This window comes from Ptiloglossa arizonensis, chromosome 2 (genome assembly GCF_051014685.1).
Source record: "Ptiloglossa arizonensis isolate GNS036 chromosome 2, iyPtiAriz1_principal, whole genome shotgun sequence".
Lineage (NCBI taxonomy): Eukaryota > Metazoa > Arthropoda > Insecta > Hymenoptera > Colletidae > Ptiloglossa > Ptiloglossa arizonensis.
In genome coordinates this window covers 24418433-24442717 of record NC_135049.1, presented here as the reverse complement: position 1 = coordinate 24442717, position 24285 = coordinate 24418433, and the positions used below count along the sequence as shown (strand labels likewise).

The 24285-nt window shown below is 43.6% G+C and overlaps 2 protein-coding genes across 2 annotated transcripts in view; one reads left to right on the top strand and one right to left on the bottom strand.

The window, feature by feature from the left end:
• Positions 1-24285, top strand: part of Miga (mitoguardin) — a 29498-nt gene that overhangs the window by 1020 nt on the left and 4193 nt on the right. The gene's annotated exons all lie outside the window — the stretch shown is intronic.
• On the bottom strand, positions 492-22593 carry Uzip (beta-pore-forming protein unzipped). The gene is made up of 5 exons (XM_076327727.1): positions 22231-22593; positions 4917-5115; positions 3742-4121; positions 2774-3108; positions 492-2681 (listed from the first exon to the last, which is right to left on the bottom strand). The coding sequence occupies exons 2-5, from the start codon at positions 5113-5115 to the stop codon at positions 2186-2188; spliced, it is 1410 nt and encodes a 469-aa protein (XP_076183842.1). The 5' UTR covers positions 22231-22593; the 3' UTR covers positions 492-2185.

The following is a 24285-nucleotide window of genomic DNA, read 5'->3' as shown; positions in this document are numbered from 1 at the left end:
TCTAACATTTCCAAAATAAAAAATTATTCTTCTATGGCTATAAAATTTAGATTTGTTTATTTATTATATATATGTTGGGGATATGATCAAATAATTTTATTTAAGGAAAAATAACAATGTAGTATGCATTGTTTAACATAAAAAGTATTGTATCATGCATTCATAAATTACTGAAAGTTGAATATATTTTTACATGTATATATAGCATTTATATTTACACGATAATGTACAGCATAATAGATTTTCATAAATAACATATTTGCTCAAAGCAGGTGGTTGTAGAAGCTAAGGACATTCCTTGGCATTACTAAATTCACTTGTTTGCATTGTAGTTTTTATTAATATCTTCTCAAAGGTATACAGAAGAATGAAGAAGCAACTAAAACATAAGCAGTAATTGTTTTTTTTCAAATATAGATTTTTCTGTATCTTTCTTCATTTCTTTTATAGTTTTATCCTGGAAACTTACTATTCAATTATTCTGGGCCACATCCGTTACATCACTTTATTCGTAATGAGAAAATATTGCTCACAATATTAAACATCATATCTTGCAACTTCTACCTACTTTTTCTTCTGTTTCATTTAAACACACAACATTCTAAAACTCACATGTCCCAATCTCGCAACAAATTATTGCTTTCTATGATAATTAACAAATTATTTAACAGAATATGTCATATTTTTTTATGTCTACATAAAATTTTACTGAATATCACAATATTGTGATTAGGCTTACTTTGATAAATGTTATTAGAAACCCATGGACATCTGTTTGTGTTCAAAATGAATGTTTTACATTACTTCTATTGACACTACAATATAGTAAAATATGATAATTATATAATGTTATTACCATTGTTAGGAAAAACTATAAATGGTTAAATAAGTTTACAACGATTACACCTACTAAGAATGTAGAAACATGTTATATACATACCAATAGTTCAAGTAAGAATTATTAGAAATACAAGAATATACGAAAATATTATTTTCTTCGTTACGCTTTCAACTAAAAATGTTTAAATTAGACACAGAATTAAATAAGTCCATATTTCTCTTTCACTTACCAAAGAAATGTACCTTATAAATTATTAACATATTTATAAAAATTAAAATACTGCATTCCTCTGCCATTACAATTTCCATTAATAATAATCTTCTAGGAATCTGCAAGCCCTATCACTTTACATGGGAGACAGATGGGTACATAAAATACTGTATTAAATTTTAAATAGAAATTTTGTTCAGCTGTTAGATATATTAGTCATTTAGGAATGTGTATTTTTGTCCAATATTATGCAGAATCTGTACACGATAAAATTGGCTTATCTTTGAGAGTGTTCTGTCTTTTTTACTATTCTTACTACATGGCAAATTCTATGAAACATTTACATTGTCCACATAAATGATATTAAAATAGTTTTGAAAAATACTTGTACCCATCCACCTGTACTCTACATATTCTTACTTGCTACACCTTTATAAATCTTACAATTTTCTAAAATTATACTGCAATCTCAAAAATATATCATAGCTGCATTAACTCGCGTATCTTTATCTTCCATTTTCGTTTTCATTTTACTCGTTTTCATTATAAGCTATTTGCTCGAGATAATACCTGCAGTAATTATAACTCTCTCTGAACACGTTTCTCAAAGAAGATATCATCATTTTCAAGCTTTTAAAGTCTTCTAGAAGGTCTAGAATTACACTTTGCAAAGGCATAAAATAGGTAGCTGGAAAATCGATTCACAGCAGAATTAGTAAAGACGGAATGTCATAGTTACATTCAGTTATTCAACAATAGAGGTAATGTTAACAATTCTTGTGTTAACATTCACATTGGCTGCAATCGCTTGTACTTAACATTGTCATGAGACTAGCTCATTATTAAGGTATTTCTTTGCTATCCTAAACGTGTATATATATATTTTTATGTATATATATATATATATTAAATATCAAGTTTTCTCGAAAGGCAAGCATATGTCAGTGCTGATATCACAGCCTGACAATCAGCGATTTAACCAAGGAGCTTTATTTCGTGCCATAATTGCTATGTACGAAATTACAGCAACATTTCGTTTTCATTTGTTTTTTTTTTTTTGTTATCTTTCTTCAATATTGTTCTACGAATATATTACTATTGCATCTTAGGATTTAGGATTTTTGAGTCGTATTTTCACGTGTTTCTATGGACGATGTACGATAATAAAGGTATAAGTATTATGTTTAATCTATGTAAACACGTTCCAGAATGTGAGACTTCTACTTTGTTCTTAAGCGACAATGGTCCACCATCGTCACTTTGCATATTGGACATATCCGATTTCTTTGGAGGTATTATCATGTTCTCGTCGTGATCTTCATCGTCCATATCTTGTTTACGCGTATCTTTATTCAAGTCTTGAGGCATTGCAGTGGTGCTTGCTTCTGTAGTGGGCGGTATAGTAGTGGTAGGAACTAAACTATAATTGCTTAGGAAGTAAATAGGTCCAAATTCTGGTTTTATGTCAAACATTGTTTCCTCTCGACGAATTCCGCTAATCAAACGAGATTTCGTTTCACCGTCCTCGTAATGGGAGATTAATGTTCCAGAGTAGGGTACCTCCATGTCGGTGTAATTGGCTTTCAGAGTAACGTTTATTCCCGTACCAGGTTCTAGGAATACCTCCACCCTGTTACAGACAATGAAAAAGAGTGAAAAAAAAAAGAAGTAAGATCACAATCGTTTCCATTCGGAGTTACGTGTACAGATTCATATACTCACGTGTATACGTCTGTACGGTTACTGGTCTCCAGTGTGCCCCACATTATTTTTGGCAGGACCGTTCCGTTTGTCAATGTGATCGATGTATTTAGGCCTTTCAAGATAGCATGTCCTTGTCCCCAGTACACCAAATACTTGTACGCGTATCCGAAAGCTTTCGCCATGTTTGCAGCTTCCTGTCCATTATTGGCAATCGTCGCATCGCCAAGTATACGGGGTGCACGTTTAATCACACGCTTTTTAGGCCAGGTTAATTTAACTCTCGTCAGATCGTAGTGTATCGGTTCAGTTTCGACGAGAACGTCGCCTGATTTTGCAATCGCTTCTGTGCCATCCTGATACAAAAATAACATTTTATCAATAGTGTCACCATCGTTTAAAGAATTCTCTTCCGGCGGACCTTCGTTGCAATCGCACGACACCATCGTACTATAAACATATTATAAAAGTTTACAATCGAATTCCAATCGTTAAAAAGAGATACGGAACATCGTCCCTTCACTCTATTCTCCATTCAATATCGCATCGAGAAATCAACGGAACGAACCTTACGTGGCAACCCAATATCGTCCGTTAACTGTTAGATCGAAGTACCAGTTACATAACCGATACAGGAGTCGATTCGACACTATCGGAGACAACCCGAAACGAACCCATCGTAAAACAAACAAAATCATTGTAAAAAAAAACTCCTCGCGAACAATACGTTAAATACCTTCACGTTTCGTTCAACAAACCGACAATGTTCCCAAGTAGACGACCACTTTCCTTAATCACGAACGGTTCGAAGGAACCGTTGTGTGTTTCGGTTACCACGAAAACCTCCCTCGAGCTTAACAGTTTGGGGTTGATTTCTATACCGCGGTTACACACGCGTGGAAAATGAAACCGGTAACAATTAATCTCTCGGAAAACACGTTGAACACGGGTTCCATCCAAGTGGAAACGCGTGCGCGGCAATTACTTACGTCTTTCACGTAGCTGATAGTTCCAAGATTCTCGTATGAATTCAAGGTTCCGATATAATGGGTGTACCTCGGCGTGGCGTCTGCAGCGTCTTTGTCGCTGTGAACCGCGTGGCGCGCGACGAACATCTTTTCTGTCGCCACGGCTCCTATGGGAGTCGATTTGTATTTATCCCAGTGTTCCCAGTTGACGCGGGCGGCATTGTCGACGTTCTCCAACAATTCGTATTTGTCGTACGACTGCACGCTACCGTGAATCGTGACGGTGCATCGTACGTCGTCGCCTTTCTGGCTACCAGCCACCCAGACGGTGGTGTGCAGCACCCGGCACACGTAAAGGGGTTTCTTTCTTTCGGACTTCTCCGCTTGATTGTACGAGTCGTCTGCAAAACGCGTCGTTGACAATTATTATCAAGGATCTACGCAACAGTCTGGGCTTTGGAGAAACGAAACAATTACGTCTCCACGTTTTTCGTCGAGCTAGGGGGAGACTAAGTGTCGTCGTTGTCATCGTCGTTGTCATGATCGTTGTTTTTGTCTCCTCCCGTCCAGTCTCACCCGGTGAATAACAATAACAACAACCGCGAGGATTCGATCGTCGACACTTTGCACAATACAAGCGACGAGTCTCGAAATAAGAAGTCGTCTCCGATTTCTTTCTAAGCGTACGCTATCGCGAGATCCTCAAGGCTTCTACGGCCCCGGGTTCTTTCAGTTATAATCGCGGCTCCCGGGTGCGAACCTGTGTCCTTTCGGTGGGTACGATCTACGTTGTCGGTGGAAACACCGACCATTGAAATTATTTCGTTCGATCAGCACACACGTTGCTAATCGAGCGTCCCTCCGGGACTTCCTGACGCCGATCACCGAGTTTTCGACGATCGGTTCCGCGCATCTATGCTTGATCGTTCGAGATTTGAATTGGTCGGATTAATAGTGAAAAAAAAAGAAAAATTGAAAGAAAGCGGGCTTCAGCCAACGTTTAAGTGGTAACCCATGTCAACCGCTGACGTTGCGTGTCTAAGCTGGCTGCAACGATGACCTCGATGTAATTTAAAAGAAAAAAAAAAGACAAAAAGGACACGGATAACACCCGGACGCCCGTAACACAGTTTCGAACTCTTCACTTTTATCTCTGTTTCTTTTTTTTTGTCCGTTTTCCTTTAGTTTATACATACCCTCCGATTCTTCGATCTCAAAACCACCGACGACTATTTCCCTCGACGAATCGTAGTGCGCACGGGGCAGCCAGTTGAGAGTAGTCGAGGTGATCAGTTGATGGTACTTTGACAAAATGTGCACGCTATTGTCTGCGTTCGTCAGGAGCAACAGGACACCGAACAGCCCCAGTGCAAGGTAGACTCTTTGCCAAGACATCTGGAAAAGGAAATTTACAGATCGTTCTGTGTCAGAGAGTGTGACGCGTGTGCGTTGTGTGCGTGTGCACGATACGTTCGTGGAGACCCATGTAAACCGTGTTCGAGCACAACCACGGAGTGGGATTGAGCGCGGTAAACGGAGAAGACGAACTCTAACAAGATTGTTGTTACAATACCGCCAGCTAATTCAGAGGTAACACGAGACACTCTAGCTTCCGTTGCCACGGAGTAATATCAATCGCTTTAACACCCGTGTGTTTATCGTTCTGCTTTAACCGGCAGCCATCGTCATTGCCGAGAGAAAAGAATATCGCGTCTTCGAACGAATTGAGATTGAGAAAAAAAAAAAAGAAACGATCGATCGAAGATTCGCGCGAATTCGCGACTCAGGGATCTCTAGAGGCGCTTTAACGACTTTCAAATTTCGATTAACAGAATGTAACACGTTTTCTGTACTCTCCCCCGTGGACTTCACGGGGGGATAGTACCGAGTTGCGTAACATTTCAAGTTGTGTCGTGTTATGGCGACCTTAACTTTTGTAACAGTAATACCCCTGGCTCTTTGTGATTATGTTTCTTGCTTACAGAGCGTATCTTTAACACAGCCCAAGTATAACTGGATCTCGCTCGCGCACTGCCTTGCCCTCGCCGCGTGTCTTCGCTTCAGTTAATGGCAACTAACTTTCAAAATCGTTTTTCTCGAAAACCATGGCCAACGTAAGAGTGGGGGGGGGGGGGGGGGGATCGAACCGAGACATTCCTATTACCCACGATTTCGACTTACTTTACGATGCAGAAACGTTCTCTCCCTTTTTCACTGTACCACGAATTACATCGTCTGGGTATTCGCTTCTAAACGTTTTAACCGGGATTACGACTACGGTACAGTTTTAATAATCGTAATCGCTTCGCGGTGTTCCAATCGCTATCACAACTAGCGTACAATTTTAATCATTTCCTTTTCGATGTTCCCGCCGTTACAATTACTTACGTAATTTTCGTCGTTGATAATTCGTTTCTTACGTTTCAATTGCAATTACGATTATACTGTACAATCTTCGTAATTGTGATTCGCTCGTCGTTGCCTTGACCGCGGTTATAATTACGATACAATTTTAACAATCGTGATTCGTTTGTCCGTGATTCGACCACAGTCATAATTGCGGTACAATGTTCGTAATCGTGGTCGAACTTTTGCCGCGATTGTAATTACGGTACAATGTTAAAGGCCGTCGAGTCCGTTAGGATTCATCGGTTAGCGAAATTCACGCTATCGGAGATGCTCTCGATCGTCAAGTTATCGGGCCTATGGAAACGCGAGAGCGCACCAGTTAGCGCAACGCGTGCACGGTATATATCTTCGATACAAGTTACCGTAACGGTTCCGTGGCGTATCCGTTTACGTGATAATACGCTTATTTTATAACGCTCGTGGCCCACTGCGCGCTCGCTTCTTTCCTTTTGATTTGAGAATTTCGCTCGACCGCGTTCCCGGATAGCTCGCGAACCCATTGCTCCTGTACGTGAGTACACCAGGGATTTCATTAAAACGTCCAAAACGTGCGCGCGCACCGGATTCTTCCGTGAATCCGTCGAATTCTCAACGATAACAATTGTACGCTATTTTACGAAACATTTCCAACGATTCGGTACATAGAAAAGCACCGTGAAAGACAGTGGGTATTGTAAAAGGTACAAGGTATTGTAACAGATACTTCGTTTGTTTCTTTTTTCGTTAATGGTAAATTAAAGGTACAGAGCGATCGGAGAAAAAGAAACGAACACGGATATACACTTTCTGCTCCGTATTTCATCGCTGTCGGCGAATTGTACGCACTCGGAGGAATTGAAGTAACGAGTACTCGGGCGGGCGTTCGTCCTCGCGACGATTCTTTCAAAGTTATCGCGCGAACGCACACCCGAAGAAGGTGGACGAAATTGTTTTTTTTTTTCGGGACGAGACCTAAATTTCAATGCCCGTACATAATCCACTTTGCCGGTTGAAAGAGATCATAGGTCACAAAGAACTCTAGACCCCCTTTGTCCCGTTGCGTAAAAAGCCGAACAAAAGCGTGACACGCTTCGCTCCAAGGGACAAAAGAGCATCTGTGTGTTCGTTTTCTCGGTTTTTAAAGGATTTTCGGGACACCGGCGATACCATCGGGGAAATTTCGTTCGCGGATCGCTGCGCGTACTATCGAAGGAAGCATCCCGAAAATGTACGCGCGATTTACGATCCGCGCGAGGATGGAATTAAAATTTCACGTCACGCGCCAAGGAGATGAATTCCAGCGGTGGCGACGACTTTGATGTCCCACGAGTAAATTTCACGCCACCATCGTAAAGAGAGGCAGCGTGTACGGTTCCGTTTGAACGTTACCAACGGGACAAAGTTGCAAAACTGTTCGCGTTGAAATCAATCGGAAGATCTTTCGGGAAAAAGCGAGATACTCGATAATTTTTTCTTTTAATATACAGATATATGATTTATATATTTTTAATATACAGGTATATGGTTAACTTTTCGATATACGGTTTATACACGTTAACGCGTCCCGGTTCCAATTTTCTCCCCGAAAAAGAAATTCAAGGTTCGTTATTAAGCCCTGGGCGCATCGGATGCGCTGAATTTCTAGAAACAAAGAACTACCCTGACAAAAAGAAGATAACGCTTGTGCTGCAGAGTCGGTCGTGCAACTGGAGCACCCCTTCTTTGGTCCTTTAATCCTGGATTCACTATTCGGTAAAAATGACCGGTTCCTACTATTATTTTTGTAAAGAAATTTACTTCAAATTCCACCGTACGCGGAAGATTCTCTTCTATTCCGCGCATACGATCCTGCACGGATACCTGCTAACGAGGAAACATCTACGCGTTGCAAACTGAAATCGTTGCAACAATTTACCGTGAAGATAAAAAGGAAACGTACGACTAATTGCATGAATATTATAAATTTTACAAATTCCACCTTTCTCGTTCTGCCGAGATACACACCAGCTTGTACTTCGATACAATCTGACGGTAGTTCCGATGTTAAAAACGCGTGGCCCTCCTAACAGTGTATCCCTCGATAGTAATTATTTTTAAACGATTTACAACACCGATCCGAACGCAACGCTCCGAGAGAAAATCAGCTCGAGCTGAAAGAATCGAGGGAGAACAGCGTCCCATCGATCAAGTTTCTTTAAAATTTCGTTCAAGTTCCCCGAATTGTCCAGATTCCTCTAATGTTTTCACACAGTGACGTTTTACGGCGTCGTTTCGATGGCCGTAGCCGATGAAACTGTTTCCGTTCTGGCGCGCGGTTTCCGCGGACCCCGGTATTGTTCGAGTGCCGATCGAACGATCAAAAAAAAAAGGAAAAAATATTCGATGCTGGAGATAGCTCTCATTGTGCGTTCTACGCGAAACGTTAGAACCCGGTGACGGTCGGTCGAGCACGTTGAATGACCGGCAATAAAATCCACCGGCGTGTTTGTTTCAGTATCGAAACTGGAAAGATTCGACGCCATTGGGGAACGGTTCTCGCAAACGAAACGAATGAAACGCTTGTGCTTATGCTAGAAAATGCACTTTTATCGCGCACGGATCTCATAATCCCTGTAAACATCGCGAGCATATTTTCAATTCCAAGCACTTTTGCTCTTGCCAGAGCTGACGTCATTTCGCGTACCTTTAAATAAACTCACGACTCTTTGTTTCCGTTTCGTCGCGAGTCGATAATTTTCGCGATCGATGGACGACCGGATTCGTCTCGAAATTTTTGCAACTCCTTGTTCGCGTCTCTTTGGATATTTTAACCCTTTAGACTCGAGAGAAGATCCTCGGTCGCCACCCAATTCGGTGTACTATTATTTTCGATCCGGGAGAACTTCGTGGCTTGGAATTCAAATTGGAATTTAAGTATCACGTTCTTGTGGAGTGTAAACGCACGTATGCGAAGTATAGAAAAATGTTTCGTTCCGGATGAATTTTACGAGTTGAAGGATTTTCTCGAGGCGTTGGTTTCCGGTAGCAAAGAAGCCTCGAGTGCAAAGGGTTAAAAGTCGTCTCTGAACCTGAAACCGAAGATTGTCGTACGATATTGAAAATTTGTGGACAGTGTACAAATTTTGTTATTGAACAATATCTCTTACAATAAAGAGAAGAAACATAGTTCGAAGATCGTAACAGATCCTAAACGCTAAGGTAGAGACACAATTTATCAGTGACGAAAGACTCACTGACCTATTACCGACGTAATGGGCTATACAACGAGGAATTTTCTCAGTCCCGTGGTACCCGTTGCAACCAATTTCGATCGTGGTTCAACTTGCAAATGCGGAGCCATTTCATCGGAAGATATTGGAAGGTCGTTTAGATGATTATCAAGACCCCTAATTATTTCGAGCAATTCCTACCAAGCGCAAACAGCGGAGATCCTGTCCATACCTCGACCTTTTCCAACATCCGACGATACCCAGTGGAGCGATGTACAAAGCTCGAGTCTTCGTAGCTCGACCTTAAAAGCTAACATTAGCTCGAACTTTCGAAGCACCGAGACACGAACTTTAACTCCCTATTCTTGGATCTTTCGAAAAGCTAACGACGATCCCGTGGTAATTTTCTAAAAATTATATCCACGAATTCAAACGCTTGAAAACTTCCTCTGTGTTCCTATTTCCCTAATTCCCCATCATTTGAGAACAATCCACTCGTGACCGATACCGATGAAACATCCAAAGTCCGAACCACGAATCGATTCGACAATGGTACTCGATGGTACTTTGTATTTTCTTGTCTCGTAAGAGTAACGTCGTTCTCGCGGTAATCTTAATCTTGCGAACCATCGAGTGAAACGTTATAAAAAAAAAAAAATCACCGACTAGGTGTTACAATTCGTTCGCGCGATCCACGGTACGTACACTCCCCAAAGGCTGAACGCTCGTTCGAAAGCTCCGTGACTCGTGGCTGGTTCCAACGCCGCTGGTCCAACGTATCAATCCACCGTGAAAGCACTTTCGTCGAGGTGACACCTTTCGATCCCGGTGGTTATCCGACGCATCGCATGGCCCAAACTCGTTATCGTTCCACCGGTGTGTAATGACGAACCGGCACTCGTAGTAGGTGGCCTGTCGACGAGTCACAGAACGTTCGGCCGACAACCGGTTCTCCAGATACGCCCAAGCGCCGGTGATAATGTCCCGTGCACGAGTTAAGAGGTGCCCGTCAGTTTTTGCGCCTCCTTTTTTCATCGTCAGGGGGACGAGCGAAATATATATTCACGAAACGGATTCCGGTTGTTTTCATTACGCGCGACTCCACGAGAAAAGAATTCCCCCTTTGTTGGTTTCTGCAATGCCGGAGGGGGGCAACTCTCGTCGTGTTCGCGATATCTTTCTCAGCTCCCCTCGAGCGGATCGCTCGGAATCCGTGTTACATAATTTTCCAGCTTCCGCGTGATCCCACCGCGCGACATAAATTGCGCCCGTGTACAGGTGATTCTTGACAAGCCGGCGTGTACCGTGCCGAAGTACCCGTAACACTTTGAGTACCAATTCAGACGAAGACACGTATCTAGGTATTGCGCCGCTCTTACGTTCCGAGTTTTCAAAAGATCGAACCGAATTGCACCACCAACGTCGTTCAACGATCCATGGGCTCCTTTGGAATTGGAACATCGGTTTTTGGTCTTTGTTTCACGACCAATCCCCTGTAGAGGTTCTTTACGAACTCAAAGGAGGAAGAGGATCTGGAGTCACTTCACCGATGAAACTAGAAATCTCGTTTCCCAGAAGTCTCGGACGATGTACCCGTAATAATACGGAAGTACCGATTGAGTCACAGACTGTGCGACTCCTATGTTCGAAGAACCGTTTCTAAACATCGGATCGAATTGATTCACCTCTTTCGAAGATCGCTCGCGGAACCTTGACGAACCTGGCTGTCCGACGAAACAGCGAAACTCGTTACTTAAAAACTACGAACGATGAACAATAGTGGCTCGCACGATTCTGAAAAATCTGGACCGATTATCGATACACCGAACACGGGTAGAGAATTTCTTATCGGAACTGGGTCGAACTGAAACGGGTCGCTCGAAGAGAGACAGCGAACGCCGCACAATGGGAACGAATTGATCGCGAATTCTAGCAACGTATTTTTATCGATATACCAGAGACACCGAATGTAGACACAAATTAAAGAATGAGAAAATGTTGTAATATCGAAGAAGGAGTGTCGCGGAAATTTTGATCCATCTCAGATATCGTAAACGACTGTTAACCCTTTCCACTCGAGAAGCGATCCTCGATCGCCACTTAACTCGGTGTACTTTCTCCAATTCGAAGAACCATCGTGGTTTGGAATTGAAATTGAAATTCAATTACTCGTTTCTGGTAAGATGTAAACATACGTATACGAAATGTTGAAACGAAAATGTTTCGTTTGAAATTAATTACACGATACGAAGGATTTCGTCGAGGTGCTAGTTTCTGGTAGCAGAAAAGTTTCGAGCGCAAAGGGTTAATATTACGAAGGAATATTGAATCTACCAATGATTTATCACGGCGCCGTAATTACGAACTAATTCGCCCGCGGAAGGATCGATCGCGTATACGTCACGATCGAAAGGTTTGCCACGGGAGGTGGGGATTATTCGTTACCCAACCCCCGTTCCTTTCTGGAGCGTTTAATTTTCATGAAAGCCCGACGACCTCGAGGTCCGTCAAAAACAACGCGAACGGTCGTCGAGGCGCATTTAACGAGGCGCAATCGACGTCGATCGTGCCCCGAAAAGAGTATGGTACGTATATATTGTTCCGTTGTGGTTTTCCCTCGGGATGGATTGGTTGCGGCCGATGGAATTCAATACCAGTCGCGACGCGTCAAAGGAATCGAAAGCACCGGGAACGTCGAGCGAGCGTAATTGAAAATAAATAAATAAATAAAAAAAGAGAAAAATTATCAGGAAGAAGGGAAATACACGCGCCCACCCCAGTCACGGACGCGTCAGGCGCCATTGACAAGATTTACAGGGTACGAGGTGGACTATGTATGCCGCATGCATTATTAACGCGCGTCGTCCTTCGTGCAATTCGGTCAGACTGGGATTCGTATATTTCATTTGATACGACGCCGACCTACTGACCTTAACTGTACGGGAACTTTTATAGCGACTCGAGCGTACCGGGGAGTTTATTTAATTGAGATCGTTACGCGTCTCAAGGTGGTGTTATGCGCGAAAGAAAGACACGGGAGGAGGAACTATGACGATTATCGTGTATCTCTGTGGGCCGTGAAATTCGACTTGACTGTCGCTGACACGATGACCACCAATGGCTGACGCCACAGTCGTACGTACTTCGGTCGAAATAACGAGTACACTCGTTCTACGAAATTATTCGACGATCCTTTGCACGAGAAGTATTCAACGTTCGAGAGAAAAATTCTCGAACGAACGTGTCTTTCGAATTGAGAAAAATATACCTGTTTGTTCGTTGGAACTCGCTCTAGAGAACACGTGTCTTAGAAACGTAGGTCGTTTTGGGCGTGTTCGGAAAAAAATTCGAAAATGTTCGACGTGGCGCCGAATCTTCGGTGTCTCGAGAGGCGCGGTGTGTTACAGAAGTGGTATTCACGGTAAATAAGAAATAAAAACGTTAGATATGTCCCGAGTGGAAGATAATGAATAGGTAAATAACAGTATCTCCGTGCCGATTGAATAACGTTTAACTCGGCCCAGACACCGAGCCTTTCATTTAACGGGCACCACTTTCTAACACCGTAATCTACAATCTTCCACTGAAAGGTACAGAGAAAAAGGTTTCCAACCTTTTTGGTACACGGACAGGAAACAAGTTCGAACGATCCTTCGATTATCTGTAATTTCAAAAGCGACCGGCCACATTCGCGTCTAATTGGCCGGTGATACACGCTCGAATCGATGATACCTTTCCTCTACGCGGCTAGGTAAAATACCGTACAACCGAGAAGAAATTATGTGAAACACACCGCTGGATACGACGATGCGCCCGGTGAAACGTTACCCGATGAAATTAGATAATTGACTTTCACGGAGCGAATTAGCTCTGGTATGTACGATGATCTTCGGGTGCCTAGCAATTTAAGAGAAAGTGGCGGCGTTTTCTGGAACGGATCGCGTTTCGGCGTCGAAAGCATCATCGGAGAATTGATACAACCTCTTTGAATCCGGTCTCCTTCGGGGCAGATAATACGAGATTACGATGTTACGTTACCGTTTCGGCCTTCTCTTGATTCATGGCGCCATTACCTAGGCCAACGGGGCACGCGTTTTAACTAATTGGTATCGCGCGCGGCTCAAACCTGCCCACTTCCGAACGAACGTTGTATGAAACATTATTTCGATCGTACAGTCAACGATTGGAACAAACATCACTTTAAACAACGCGTTTTTTTTTTTTTTTTTTTTTAATTTTATAATTATTTTCACGCACGTTCTCGTACGACATTGTTCGAGATATTTGTGAAATTCGAAATCTTCGAAACGATATCGCCTGACCCGATTCTCGGGTGTTGTTTATATCAACGTTCTGTCGTTGACCGTTTATTCGATACAATGTAGCAATCTCTACTTGGGTCCTGGTGTACGTGTATCCCAAAGTTTCGAATACATTTTATCGTGCAATTTTGAGATCAGTTTACACAAATTTGAACGTAGCACATACCCCAAAATAATATTCGAAGTGTTACCACTTACTCGCGTATTTTAAATAATTTCACTTCCGCCTGCTTGGATATCTTAAAGAAAAAAAAAGAATAAAACTTGAAACGTTAATCCGCTATTGTCCGTTTCAAATATCTATTGTCCCCGTGCTTGGTATCGCGTGCGTTCGCGAACACAATGCATCTCCGAGCGCGGATCGTACCAAGGTGTGTCGTTATCGCGGCTGAATCTCACTAGGTGTGGGAACATCGTCGTCGGGACGCGCCGTTTTATTAGAATTACTAATGGTTTTCGCGTCGTTGTCCTTGATTTCGTACGCACGGAACGCACCGCGACCCGTAACACGCGTAATATAGTTCTTCGTCGAGCGAATATTCGGCGAGAAGCGAATCCGTAATCGTGCGAGAACACGATTCGTGCATCGAAGGTCGAAGGTTTTAGACGCCGGTAAAAGCTACGACCGCGTGGATATTTGAAACCTCTGGTCGTATCGTGAAAGAAACGAGCGTTGGTCGATTGCGCGTGAAAGGGGCCACACACGAGGACACGCGTATGCACCGATAAACAGATTACGGGTCTCTCCCCGATCGTCTCTGAAAGCGATACGGAATATTTCAAATATTTGTCGATCTTCCCGGGACGAATCCCCAGCGATTCGAAAGTTCGTTAAAAAACAAACGAAACACGTCCAACGAAATAATTTCCTACGAGCGATCGTTCGCGAGAAAATCGATGCCAAAGGTGTGCGAGTGGAGCAGCGTTGCGCGGCGCCATTGTTGGTCACGGGGCGCACGAGCCCCGCGTTGTTTTCAGACTCCATTTCCTTGAAAACGGAGACTCCGATCGAAAAACACCGTTCCACGTATTCGATTCATTTTTTCGCGCGGAATCGTTTCCGCTGGACTCGCGCCGCGTATCGACGCCGATTACGTCGGTGGAGGCAACAGGTAAATGCTTGTTAAATTATGATTAGAGTAATTTTCTTCGATTAGACGACAAACGGCGTCTAGTCCGAATCAATTTAGTTCTCGTTTACCAGAACGAAAATATCTCGGTCAGGAAGTGACGCGGTTAACGCTACGAACCACGCGAGATCTATCCTCTCTCTTTCTCTCTCTCTCTCTCTCTCGCTCTCTCAAATTTATATAATCCCGTTGAACCGATTAAATAATTCTTCTCCCGTGAGAAAATCGTTCACGGGGTCTGATAGAAAAATTGCTGGAGTTTTCCGGGCACAAAGCGGTCCTGTCGTGGCTACTTATTGCAATTGCAGTTGTTTGATAACGCGCTTCCTGCACGATCAACGACGGTGCCGGCCGGGCTAACGCTATCGAAACGAGAGTAAACACAGGTCACGGCTCGGTTGGAGCCTAGATAGGGCATGCCCTTGCCGCTGAATACGAAATGAGAAAGGTATCGACTTTCCACGGTCGTGCTATCAGCGTTACCATGATAACGCCTCTCTCCCTCGCTCCCACTACCGCACCATTGCTCGCTCGCTCGCGTCGACAATCCGAACGAGTCGAGAGCACTTCTTTACGGTTGCGCTTCTTAGCCACGTGCATCCGTGGGTACACACGGTACTCTCAGCCGTGGGAGAAGGGGGCCGAAAGGAAGACGAATCGAAAAAAGAAAAAAGTAGAGAGAGAGAGAAAACACGAGGTACGCGACAAACCCCTTCAGACTGTGGTAATGACGAGGAAAAAGAAATAAATTCTGGCCGGCACAAAGCAAACCACGTCACGGTGAGACACCTTAAGGCACACGGTCGGGTCGCGTTGTCGACTCGCGCGCGTGTCTCTCGAACAATGGAACAAAGAGACCTCTCGCTGCTCTCGTCCGGTGCTTGTAGATTTTATTTCTTTACCTTTTCTCGGACGGCGCAATGAACAATCCGACGTAAACGCAGCGACGATATCGGTCCGAACCGAGTGGGCCCCGAGGGAGGGTCTAGCTCAAACCGTGGCACACGATGCGCGCGTCCTCGACGATCAATCAATGGACTTCGAACATACTCGAATCGAGCCACTTTGTATTCCAAACGAAACGAAATTTTCGAGTAAATGAAATTTCATTAACCGATCGAAACCGAGCGAAACGAAGGGAGATTAGGTCGTTTCACGGCCGGAATTTTAGACACGACCAATCGGTGTTCGTTGCAATATTCGCACCCTCTTCGACTCGCAGTCCTCGAGCTCGAAGGGTGTTCGAATCACGGTGCTTGACAATCTCCGACCCCATTTTCCTACGACCGGGAAAATTGTACACTACGCGCGATAAACGTGTATGAGAACACGCTCGACGAACAACGCGCCTATGGGATTTCCGCACGGAACCATAGCGCCACGAGATGTGCACGAGAAACGCCGGTACGTAACGCGTAACATTATACAGGTCGATGCATATCGCGATAGTGGTCGACCTCCGAGAGACTTTCAAGAACTTCGAGTTTCGAGAGAATATTCGAAACTCGCATCGTTGTTAGGATCGGTACGGATGGAGTATCGATGCTCGAAATTTTTTAGTCTTTCGAACGCTTTCCGTTCGAAGAGTTGAGAAATCGATCTGGAAATTTTTTCCGCGAAAATCGAGATTGGAAAAGAACTATTTCGAACAGTCTCGCGTGTAACCGTGAAAGCTTTTTTTCAACGCGTTGCGCGCGTAGTTGAAAAAGTTGAACCCGGTACGTGTCTCGAGTACGTTGTCGACTGCAACGTTATCCGTCATGGTCGTCGTTAGGTTGTCGAGCCATCGGAACGTGTACACCCGAATTGGCCTTTGCGAAAATATCCTTTCGCCGCGTAATCAATAACGCGCTCCCAGGAAACGTGATTCATGGCGCGCGGTGCAGTGCGTCGGCCTTCGTTCAAAATTTAGGGCCGGTGTTACGGGAACGCGTATCGATGTTCAACAGGAAGACCTCTCACCTTGGAAAATCTTGCGTTGACGAATGCAATATTCGCGAATAAAAAAACAGGATTGTAGAATGTCTAGGTTACCCGCGACACCAGTTTTTTTTCTTCTTCTTTTTTTATCTCTTTTTTCCTTCGACGAATGTAACCGCGAAGCGAACGCGCAATTTCCGACACTTTTTGCCGCGTTGCATCACCCTCCGCGAATATTTTATCGCGCCGAGAGTCGTTTCGATCGTGTACGTCGCGCCGCGGTAAATACAAGCCGGCAAGTAGCTGACAGTCTAATGTCACCCGCTTGGCACGATCGCTTGATACACCAATTCCGTGAATCCCATACCTCCTTGACCCCAAAAATCGTCCTTCGTTGGATGGCAATTAAACACTCGCGACTTCTCTACTGCCATCATTGTTGTCCTCGAAACGCGTTTGTCGGTTCTTCGTACGAAACGACCGGTTCAAGTTCGGACGAGACGGTGACGAAACGGTGGACTTTTGTCGTCTGTTACGCGACCCTAATTACCCGATTGGGGAAACGTATGGTCGTTTGGTATGATTTTTGGAAGGGTTTCAAAACGAATCGGGACGTGGCGTACGGTAAAACGACACTCGTGAAAGCACGAATTTCCTGATGGTTATCCGTCCGACGGACAACACTAACTGCGGTATCTATTTATCACTGTCAAGGCCACCTATGCAACCGGATCGTCTCCGCAGTCATTGTTAAACTCATTTCCGTCGCTCGATTGCCCGTGAGTGTAGCGAAAATTTAACCGGCGGTTCACCAGACCCCCCCTTGTCACCGACATGGTCCCTGATCGCACTGCACCTAAGAGACGAGTACCATTACGAGCTACTGATAAGTAACGTCGTCTTATCGCGCTCGTACAACGTGATTTTACGCGATACGAACGAAAGGGGGGGGGGAGGACACCACTACGAGAAACCAGCGAAAATTCTGCGATAATCTTTTTCCCCACAGGTTTCATCTCTTTTCGAAAAATAGACTTCGATGTAGTTTTCGTTCTCATCCTTCTTTTTTCTTCTTTTTTCTACGCAAGAAGAATACGCGATGTTTGAAAGAGAACTCGAGTAACGGAATTCCTTCCCGGAGCTCAACTTTCGATTCGAAGGGCCCTTGAACTTCTTCGACTTGAACCAACGTTAACTCTCGCGGTTAAGTGCAGTTCGGCTCTATAAACCTAGTAGATCGTTTTAGTAGCTTCCTCTCGTTAAACTCGTAAATCATTACGCGTCCGACATACGCTTCGTTCTAACCGATGTAACAGTGCCAGGGTTCACCGACAAGAAACGAGAGACCGAATACGCGGTTTCGAACAATTATACGAAATATGCCCCGTCGCCCACGGGGGAATCCCTAATGGGATAGCTTCATTAACGGTGTCGATCCTGTTTTCATTTCTCTGTCGCTTATCCGGTAACATTCCGGTCGCGGAATCATCTCACGGCTTCACGGAGCAATGATTCATCCCGACGACGGTGCTAAAAACCGCGTCCGTTTAAAAAAAACAAAACCGCTACGTCGGTTCGTAGCAGAGACCTGGCTCAGGTACTTCCCGCGTTACCGTTTCTCACGACTTCGGGATCCACCGACGAGAATTCAATCGGCTTCGATAGACAGATCGGGACGAGCTGATAAACCACCCGATCGTAATCTTTCCGCCGTACGGCGGAATTAATGGATGTATCAAGGGGTGGTTGGCAGGCGGGGGGTAGGGGGTGGGGGGACGAGCGAGGGAAAGGGTGGTCGAGTTGCAGAGATTAACGAGTCACAAACGCAAAGCGTCCGTGACTCCGTAAATAATTGCAACGCCGTGCCGGCGCATCGTAGGTACTTACATACCGACCTTACGCCACTTTTCACCGAGTCATTTCTAGGTACTCGAATTCAATTCATTCCGAGCTCGCGCTCAGAATTGTTTCAAGTTGCGAAAGCACTCTCGAGAGTCGGAACGCCCACGAGCTACGCTATCAAAATAGTTCTAATACCCTGATGACGTTCAATGAATTCAAATGTCCTCCGTCGGCCGGGTAGGCCGACCAAAAGGAGGGAACTTGTGTCAGTGATCTGGATCTCGGGTTACTGAACCAAGAGCGAGGAGGTGTTCAACGGTCGTAACTTACGAAGCCTTTCCGAGAATCTCGAAAGTATGGATTGGGGGTAAACTGGAGGAAGTCTTTCCGTGAGGAGGTTTCGCGGGATCGCGGAAAGGGATGCGGTGGGAAGTTACAAGGACCCTGAAGGATCTTCTTGAAAGCAATTAGAGCGCCTTCGGTCGATGGATCTCGACTTTATTGGGATAAGAGAGAGGTGGAGGAGAAGGAGGATCGTCGAAGTTACGGAGAATTCGAAAGAACGAGAAGGACGGGGATTAGAGATTTAAAAAAATCTTCGAAAGCTATCGAGGCGAGACGATTCGATTGGTAATTGCGACCACTCGGAGAAGATTTCCCTAGCGATGAATAATTCCGTTTCACGGAGAGCGGAGGAGCGAAATTTTAAGCGTTGGACCCGAGAATCGGTTCAGGGAGGATGTTTCGAGTGTAGAGAACTCCAAGGTCGAAGGAATTGGGTAACGATTAGAAAATGGTCACCTTTGAACCGTTTAATATACTTATGGGATACACGTCGCGAAGGTGTATCGTCCCCGATGGATTCCTTCGCGACCGAAATGATATTTTCTGAGCGCAGCGGGAAGAGGAGCATAGTCTTAGGAGACGAGACTCGCGTTCATCGAGATACAGAAGATCTTTGCAGCTGACGTGGCTCGTGGCCGTATAGTGTGACCTCCGTCGGTCTACTTTACGAAGGCAGACTCTGAGTGGGGGTTACATACACCTTTTACCCTCTTGCTGTTCCACGGTATATGCTCTCTAAATGCTTACCTCATCCAAGGATGGTAAGAACATTAATACGCTTCCAAGTAAAGAGGTTAGATTCTTTTTCCTACGTTAACGGAGAGGAGTACGCGACGAGAGAGAAATAAGAAAAAAAAACGACTTACGCGGGAAAAGAAAAGCGATCCCGATGACCGCGTCCTTCGCACTTTTGTCGGCGCAAAGAGATAGAGAAGCGAGCTAACAACTAATGGGGGAGAGCACGACGATGTGAACCAGATTATGAAAATCAGAGCGAACCACGTAGGTTAAAAGCTCGTTGCGGCGCGAGCGATAATGATGTCACTTTTATTAGCCTCATCAGGGTCGAAGCATCCTCGACAGGGGGCCACTATTACCTAATAACCGACACGATCATGTCGTGTATCTTGTTACTCGTGGAATTTGCATCCATCGACAGCTCGTCTCCGTGGAAGTTACACGGCTCCCAGTGATCGATTTTAAAGGTCTCCTCCTTCTACAACCGGTTTATTAATAAATTTGCTTGCGCGCTTTATCTTTTTCTCTTCCACGATCAAAGTACGTACCACTATTTGTTAAATTGTTCCTCTTTAGTTGGATAATTTGAAAATCGGAAGTTTAATCGGGAGTAGATTTCAAAACTGGGTCGTTTTGGAATATCCGATCTCTGATCTAATTTTTCGGTACTATTGAGTATATTTTCGTAAAAAATTCGATTCATTTGCGGCATTTTAATACGGATAGGTTTAAGCGGACAAATTTAATTGATTTCGTATAATTGATTCGATTATAGGATAATTAATAAGGTTTATGTGTTTATATTTCAGCCAATTCGACAATTTGGGATTATATATAATTTACTAACGCTATTTGTTATGGGAATACTTCGTTATCGCACACGTGTAATTAGAATATTATTCATTAGACGTGCCCTACACACCGAACGCAATTACGTTTCCTTTTCATTCGACGCTATGCATCTTCATTAACTTAATCGAACGTAAGTACAGTTCAATTATGCACGTAAACTATTCTTGTTGTATATAGAGATCGTGTTGCTCGTCACAGAGTGTTATGTATATTTTGCGGTAAAAGGTCAAGAAGTTTGAATAATCCAAACTCGTTAAAAAAGTGTTATTACTAGTTGTCGGAAAATTATCAATATCAAATTTTCTATCCAGATACTACAAATAATTTAAAAGCTCATTTTACTTGTTGTCTGGAAACAAATATTATTATTTTGTAACAAGTGGTCGGCAAATTCTAGAATAACAACATTTATATGACATTTATCGGTCGTGTTTGTAAATTCTATACGATAACAAAAGTCTTGATCGCTTTATGAGAGAATATACAAAAAAGAATTAATATTATTAATCGCGAAATTTATCTTGGTTACTTTACGTTACGAAATACTTTCAGTTACGAAATAAATATTTATCTGCATCCATCTCTAAAGTTAGCCTTTAAATATCTAATGATTGGTCAACTTTTCAATTCGTTAAACGTGTTAAAAAATGATCGTTTTAACCTCGGGCATATTCACATTCCACTTTCAAATCGTTTAAATTCAGGACTTCGTCAGAATGAAATGTCAAGCAATAAATATTAACAAAAATTCACTTAACGTTCGTATCTTTCCAAGGATTCATTTTATACGTACAAACTGTACATTTCGAATGCAGAAATTGCTCAGAACGCCCCAGGTCGTCCACACTTTTCACACGATACTATGGGTAGTGCATCTAGTTTTCAAATACTCTTTGCAAATATATTCGAGGGAGACTTCAATTTTGTGTTCACTTAACGTTAAGCTTTAACATTTATAAAAATATACATTCTAAATGGGAAGGATGTAACAGATACACAAATGCCACGGTTGTAGGAAGTGCGCGTGTGCTAGAAATTTTCAAACTTTAGAATTTAATAAAAATATACCTTCCGAAAGGGCAAGGTATAACACAAATATCACGATGAAGGAAGTGCGCGTGTGCTAGGGAAATTTCCAAGTTCACCAGCGCACCAGGCACCTCCATCGATCTGCCGGTGCGGTGCTATTGCTACATTTACGGCATTCACTTTTATTCGAGATTCAACGGGTACGAGGTATTGACCCCTGAACTTGACCTATACGGGAAGTATACCTGAATCCCGAACGATCATAGACGGAAACAAATATTTCATATAATGAGAAACGCATTTTATATTCTTCGATGCCCTCGCGTCTTGTTAACTTTGCCATAAATTACGCAATATTTTAGCTACAATTTTACCCTTTCTCCCTCTACCGCCCGAATTTATCGTTCGATCGACAAACTGAATATCGGTAACAACTGTTTATCGTAATTCAAAATTTTCAGGATATATCTTTTCATTCGTGGACAATTCTCAAGGGCTCAACCACCCTTGGTACGAAGTGTTCTTCCAATTACAACGTTTACACGTTTAGACATTTTACTCTTCATTCGGCGAAATGAATTTCCCCGTGAAATATAAGTACGACCGATCGGATTTACTATAAAACACGAAACAGATTAAAACATCGTGTCGATAATGCAGCGGCGCATTTCCGATGTTATCGTTCGCGAACGCCGAACGTTCAATAACCATAGAGAAGGAAACAATCGTACTTACTATTGCATTATCTTAATCCAAATAATGCGAGTGTCCAAATACTGGCATCAAGGGACAGGATTACGCGATCTGGCACTAGATGTGTCGGTCCGGTCTTTTATTCTAAACGAACGTAATACGAGTCGTTTTCCGTGTTCGTTTGTAAATTTCACGTGTCAACGGCCCGTAGTCCTCGAAGGTAAGATCACACTACGCCCGGTAAGCAAGCGGCAAGGCGAATAACTGACGCCAGCGCGAGGACCCAGTGTGTCCCACCCTCCCTCCTGCTGCGCGCTTGCTCGGGTCTCTCTGTCGATCCTCGTTTCTAGTCGGTGGTTTCGTATGTCTCGCTCTTTCTTCCTATAGCTCTCAGAACTACCTAGTCGGGGTTCCAGCAGCACACTACTAGCGCGGCGAACCGCGCGATGCCGCAACGCGTGCCTGGAACACACTTTGAGACCGCGCGCGCCTCCCAGCTGCCGTATCGACCCCTCCCCATTGGATGACACATCCTCCAATAACGAACCTCGAAAAGGATTACGTCACTTTGGTATTATTGACGCCAACCATCCGGCGCGGCAGCATCGCAGTGCTGGATTCTTTCGGGTATCTTTTCTCTAATGGGGGATGCGAGATTCTCGAGGGTTAGTCGCCACGAAAGCTCTTCTCGTAAGACTCGTACCGGAATCTCTTCGTTAAATAAAGGACTCTTGCACGCTCTGGACTCGAGTATCACAGCTCGCGGCACCTTTTAGGTTATCCTCCATTCGATATTCCAATTTCCATAGAACACTTTAATACGGATAATCGATCAAGACGGGCGGATTCTTTACTCTAAACGACCAATTAAAAAACGTTTTATCGTAAAAGATCAAATCGTTCAACGTTCGATTATTACGAGAAAAGTAACGAGTATCGCTACGAGATTTTAAGGATTAAATTGTTTTCGTTCGAAGCTAAAATGAATTTCTATTTACATAGATTTGATTGCAAACATTCTTTTACCCTATTTGATGGACATTTGTCAATTTTCTGTAATAAATAATTCCTTCTGTACACAAGTTGTATATCGTAGAATAATTTGTCGTACGTACGTAAAATGATGCAATCGTAACAATCGACTCATTGCAACAGTAGGATGCATCGAATCTGTATGCGTTCGGGATTAATTTTATATGTAATTTCATGCTTAATTTACATATAGATAAAAAAGTGTTAGTTGTGTCTACATTACAAACATATCGGTTCGTTCGATTCGCGTATTTATTGGTACGTTACTGGGAAACACCCCAACTTTGCTCCCTCTGTTGCGCATATTTTTCTTCTCCGTGCATCCCCCTTCTCTGCACAGTGGCAGTTAAAATACCCTTAAATAAAAATCAAAAATTCCGATCGAAGGGAAACGAGTCCATTCATTCTCGCCCTCCCTAACCTGTAATATCCGTACATGTACACACTCATCGCATCTTTCGAAAGAACGCGTATCTTACTTTGTATTCGCAGTGTATTGATAACGACCACTGCTACATCCCTCCCTTTACGCTTTTCATAGATGCAAATCTATATAGTTGTTTACACGTGTAGTCTGTCGTGAACTTTATGAACGACCATTGACGTAGGTGCGAAGTTTATTCTCGTCGTAAATTGAAAGTAACGAACACACCTTTAGGGTGTTATCCTTCGTAATTGGTACGTCGCGCTCGACTTCCGCCCTGGCAGTTTCGTCTGCACGGACTACGAGTGACAAAACGTTGAATACGGTGAATGTCGTCACCGACTCGGAATTTAAATCCTGCGACAGTGACAACGTTAAGTAGGTGCTCTCAACCCCTTACTCTCTGCTGACTGGCTGACACGCCGGCCAACAGGGTCTCTCATTTGTAAATCTTCTGCCGTTGCAAAATCAGTCGTTGAACTTACCTTTGCCACTTGTGCGAGTGCCAAGTACCGAGTCGCGACGTTGGCTGACTGAAGCTTCCTCTTCCCGTCTGGGCTAGAGTTGTCCGAGTAGTCGGGAGAAGCAAGTCGAGCCGACTACTCGGATACAAATTTTGTGCTACTCGAATTTCGTTCAAT

Excerpts from the sequence above, each read along its gene's own strand:
- Uzip (XM_076327727.1), bottom strand. The coding sequence starts at position 5,115 with ATGTCTTGGCAAAGAGTCTACCTTGCACTGGGGCTGTTCGGTGTCCTG. Across the intron at positions 4,122-4,916 it reads TGAGATCGAAGAATCGGAGG|ACGACTCGTACAATCAAGCG; the intron begins GTATGTATAAAC and ends CGCGTTTTGCAG. Across the intron at positions 2,682-2,773 it reads AACCGTACAGACGTATACAC|GGTGGAGGTATTCCTAGAAC; the intron begins GTGAGTATATGA and ends TGTCTGTAACAG.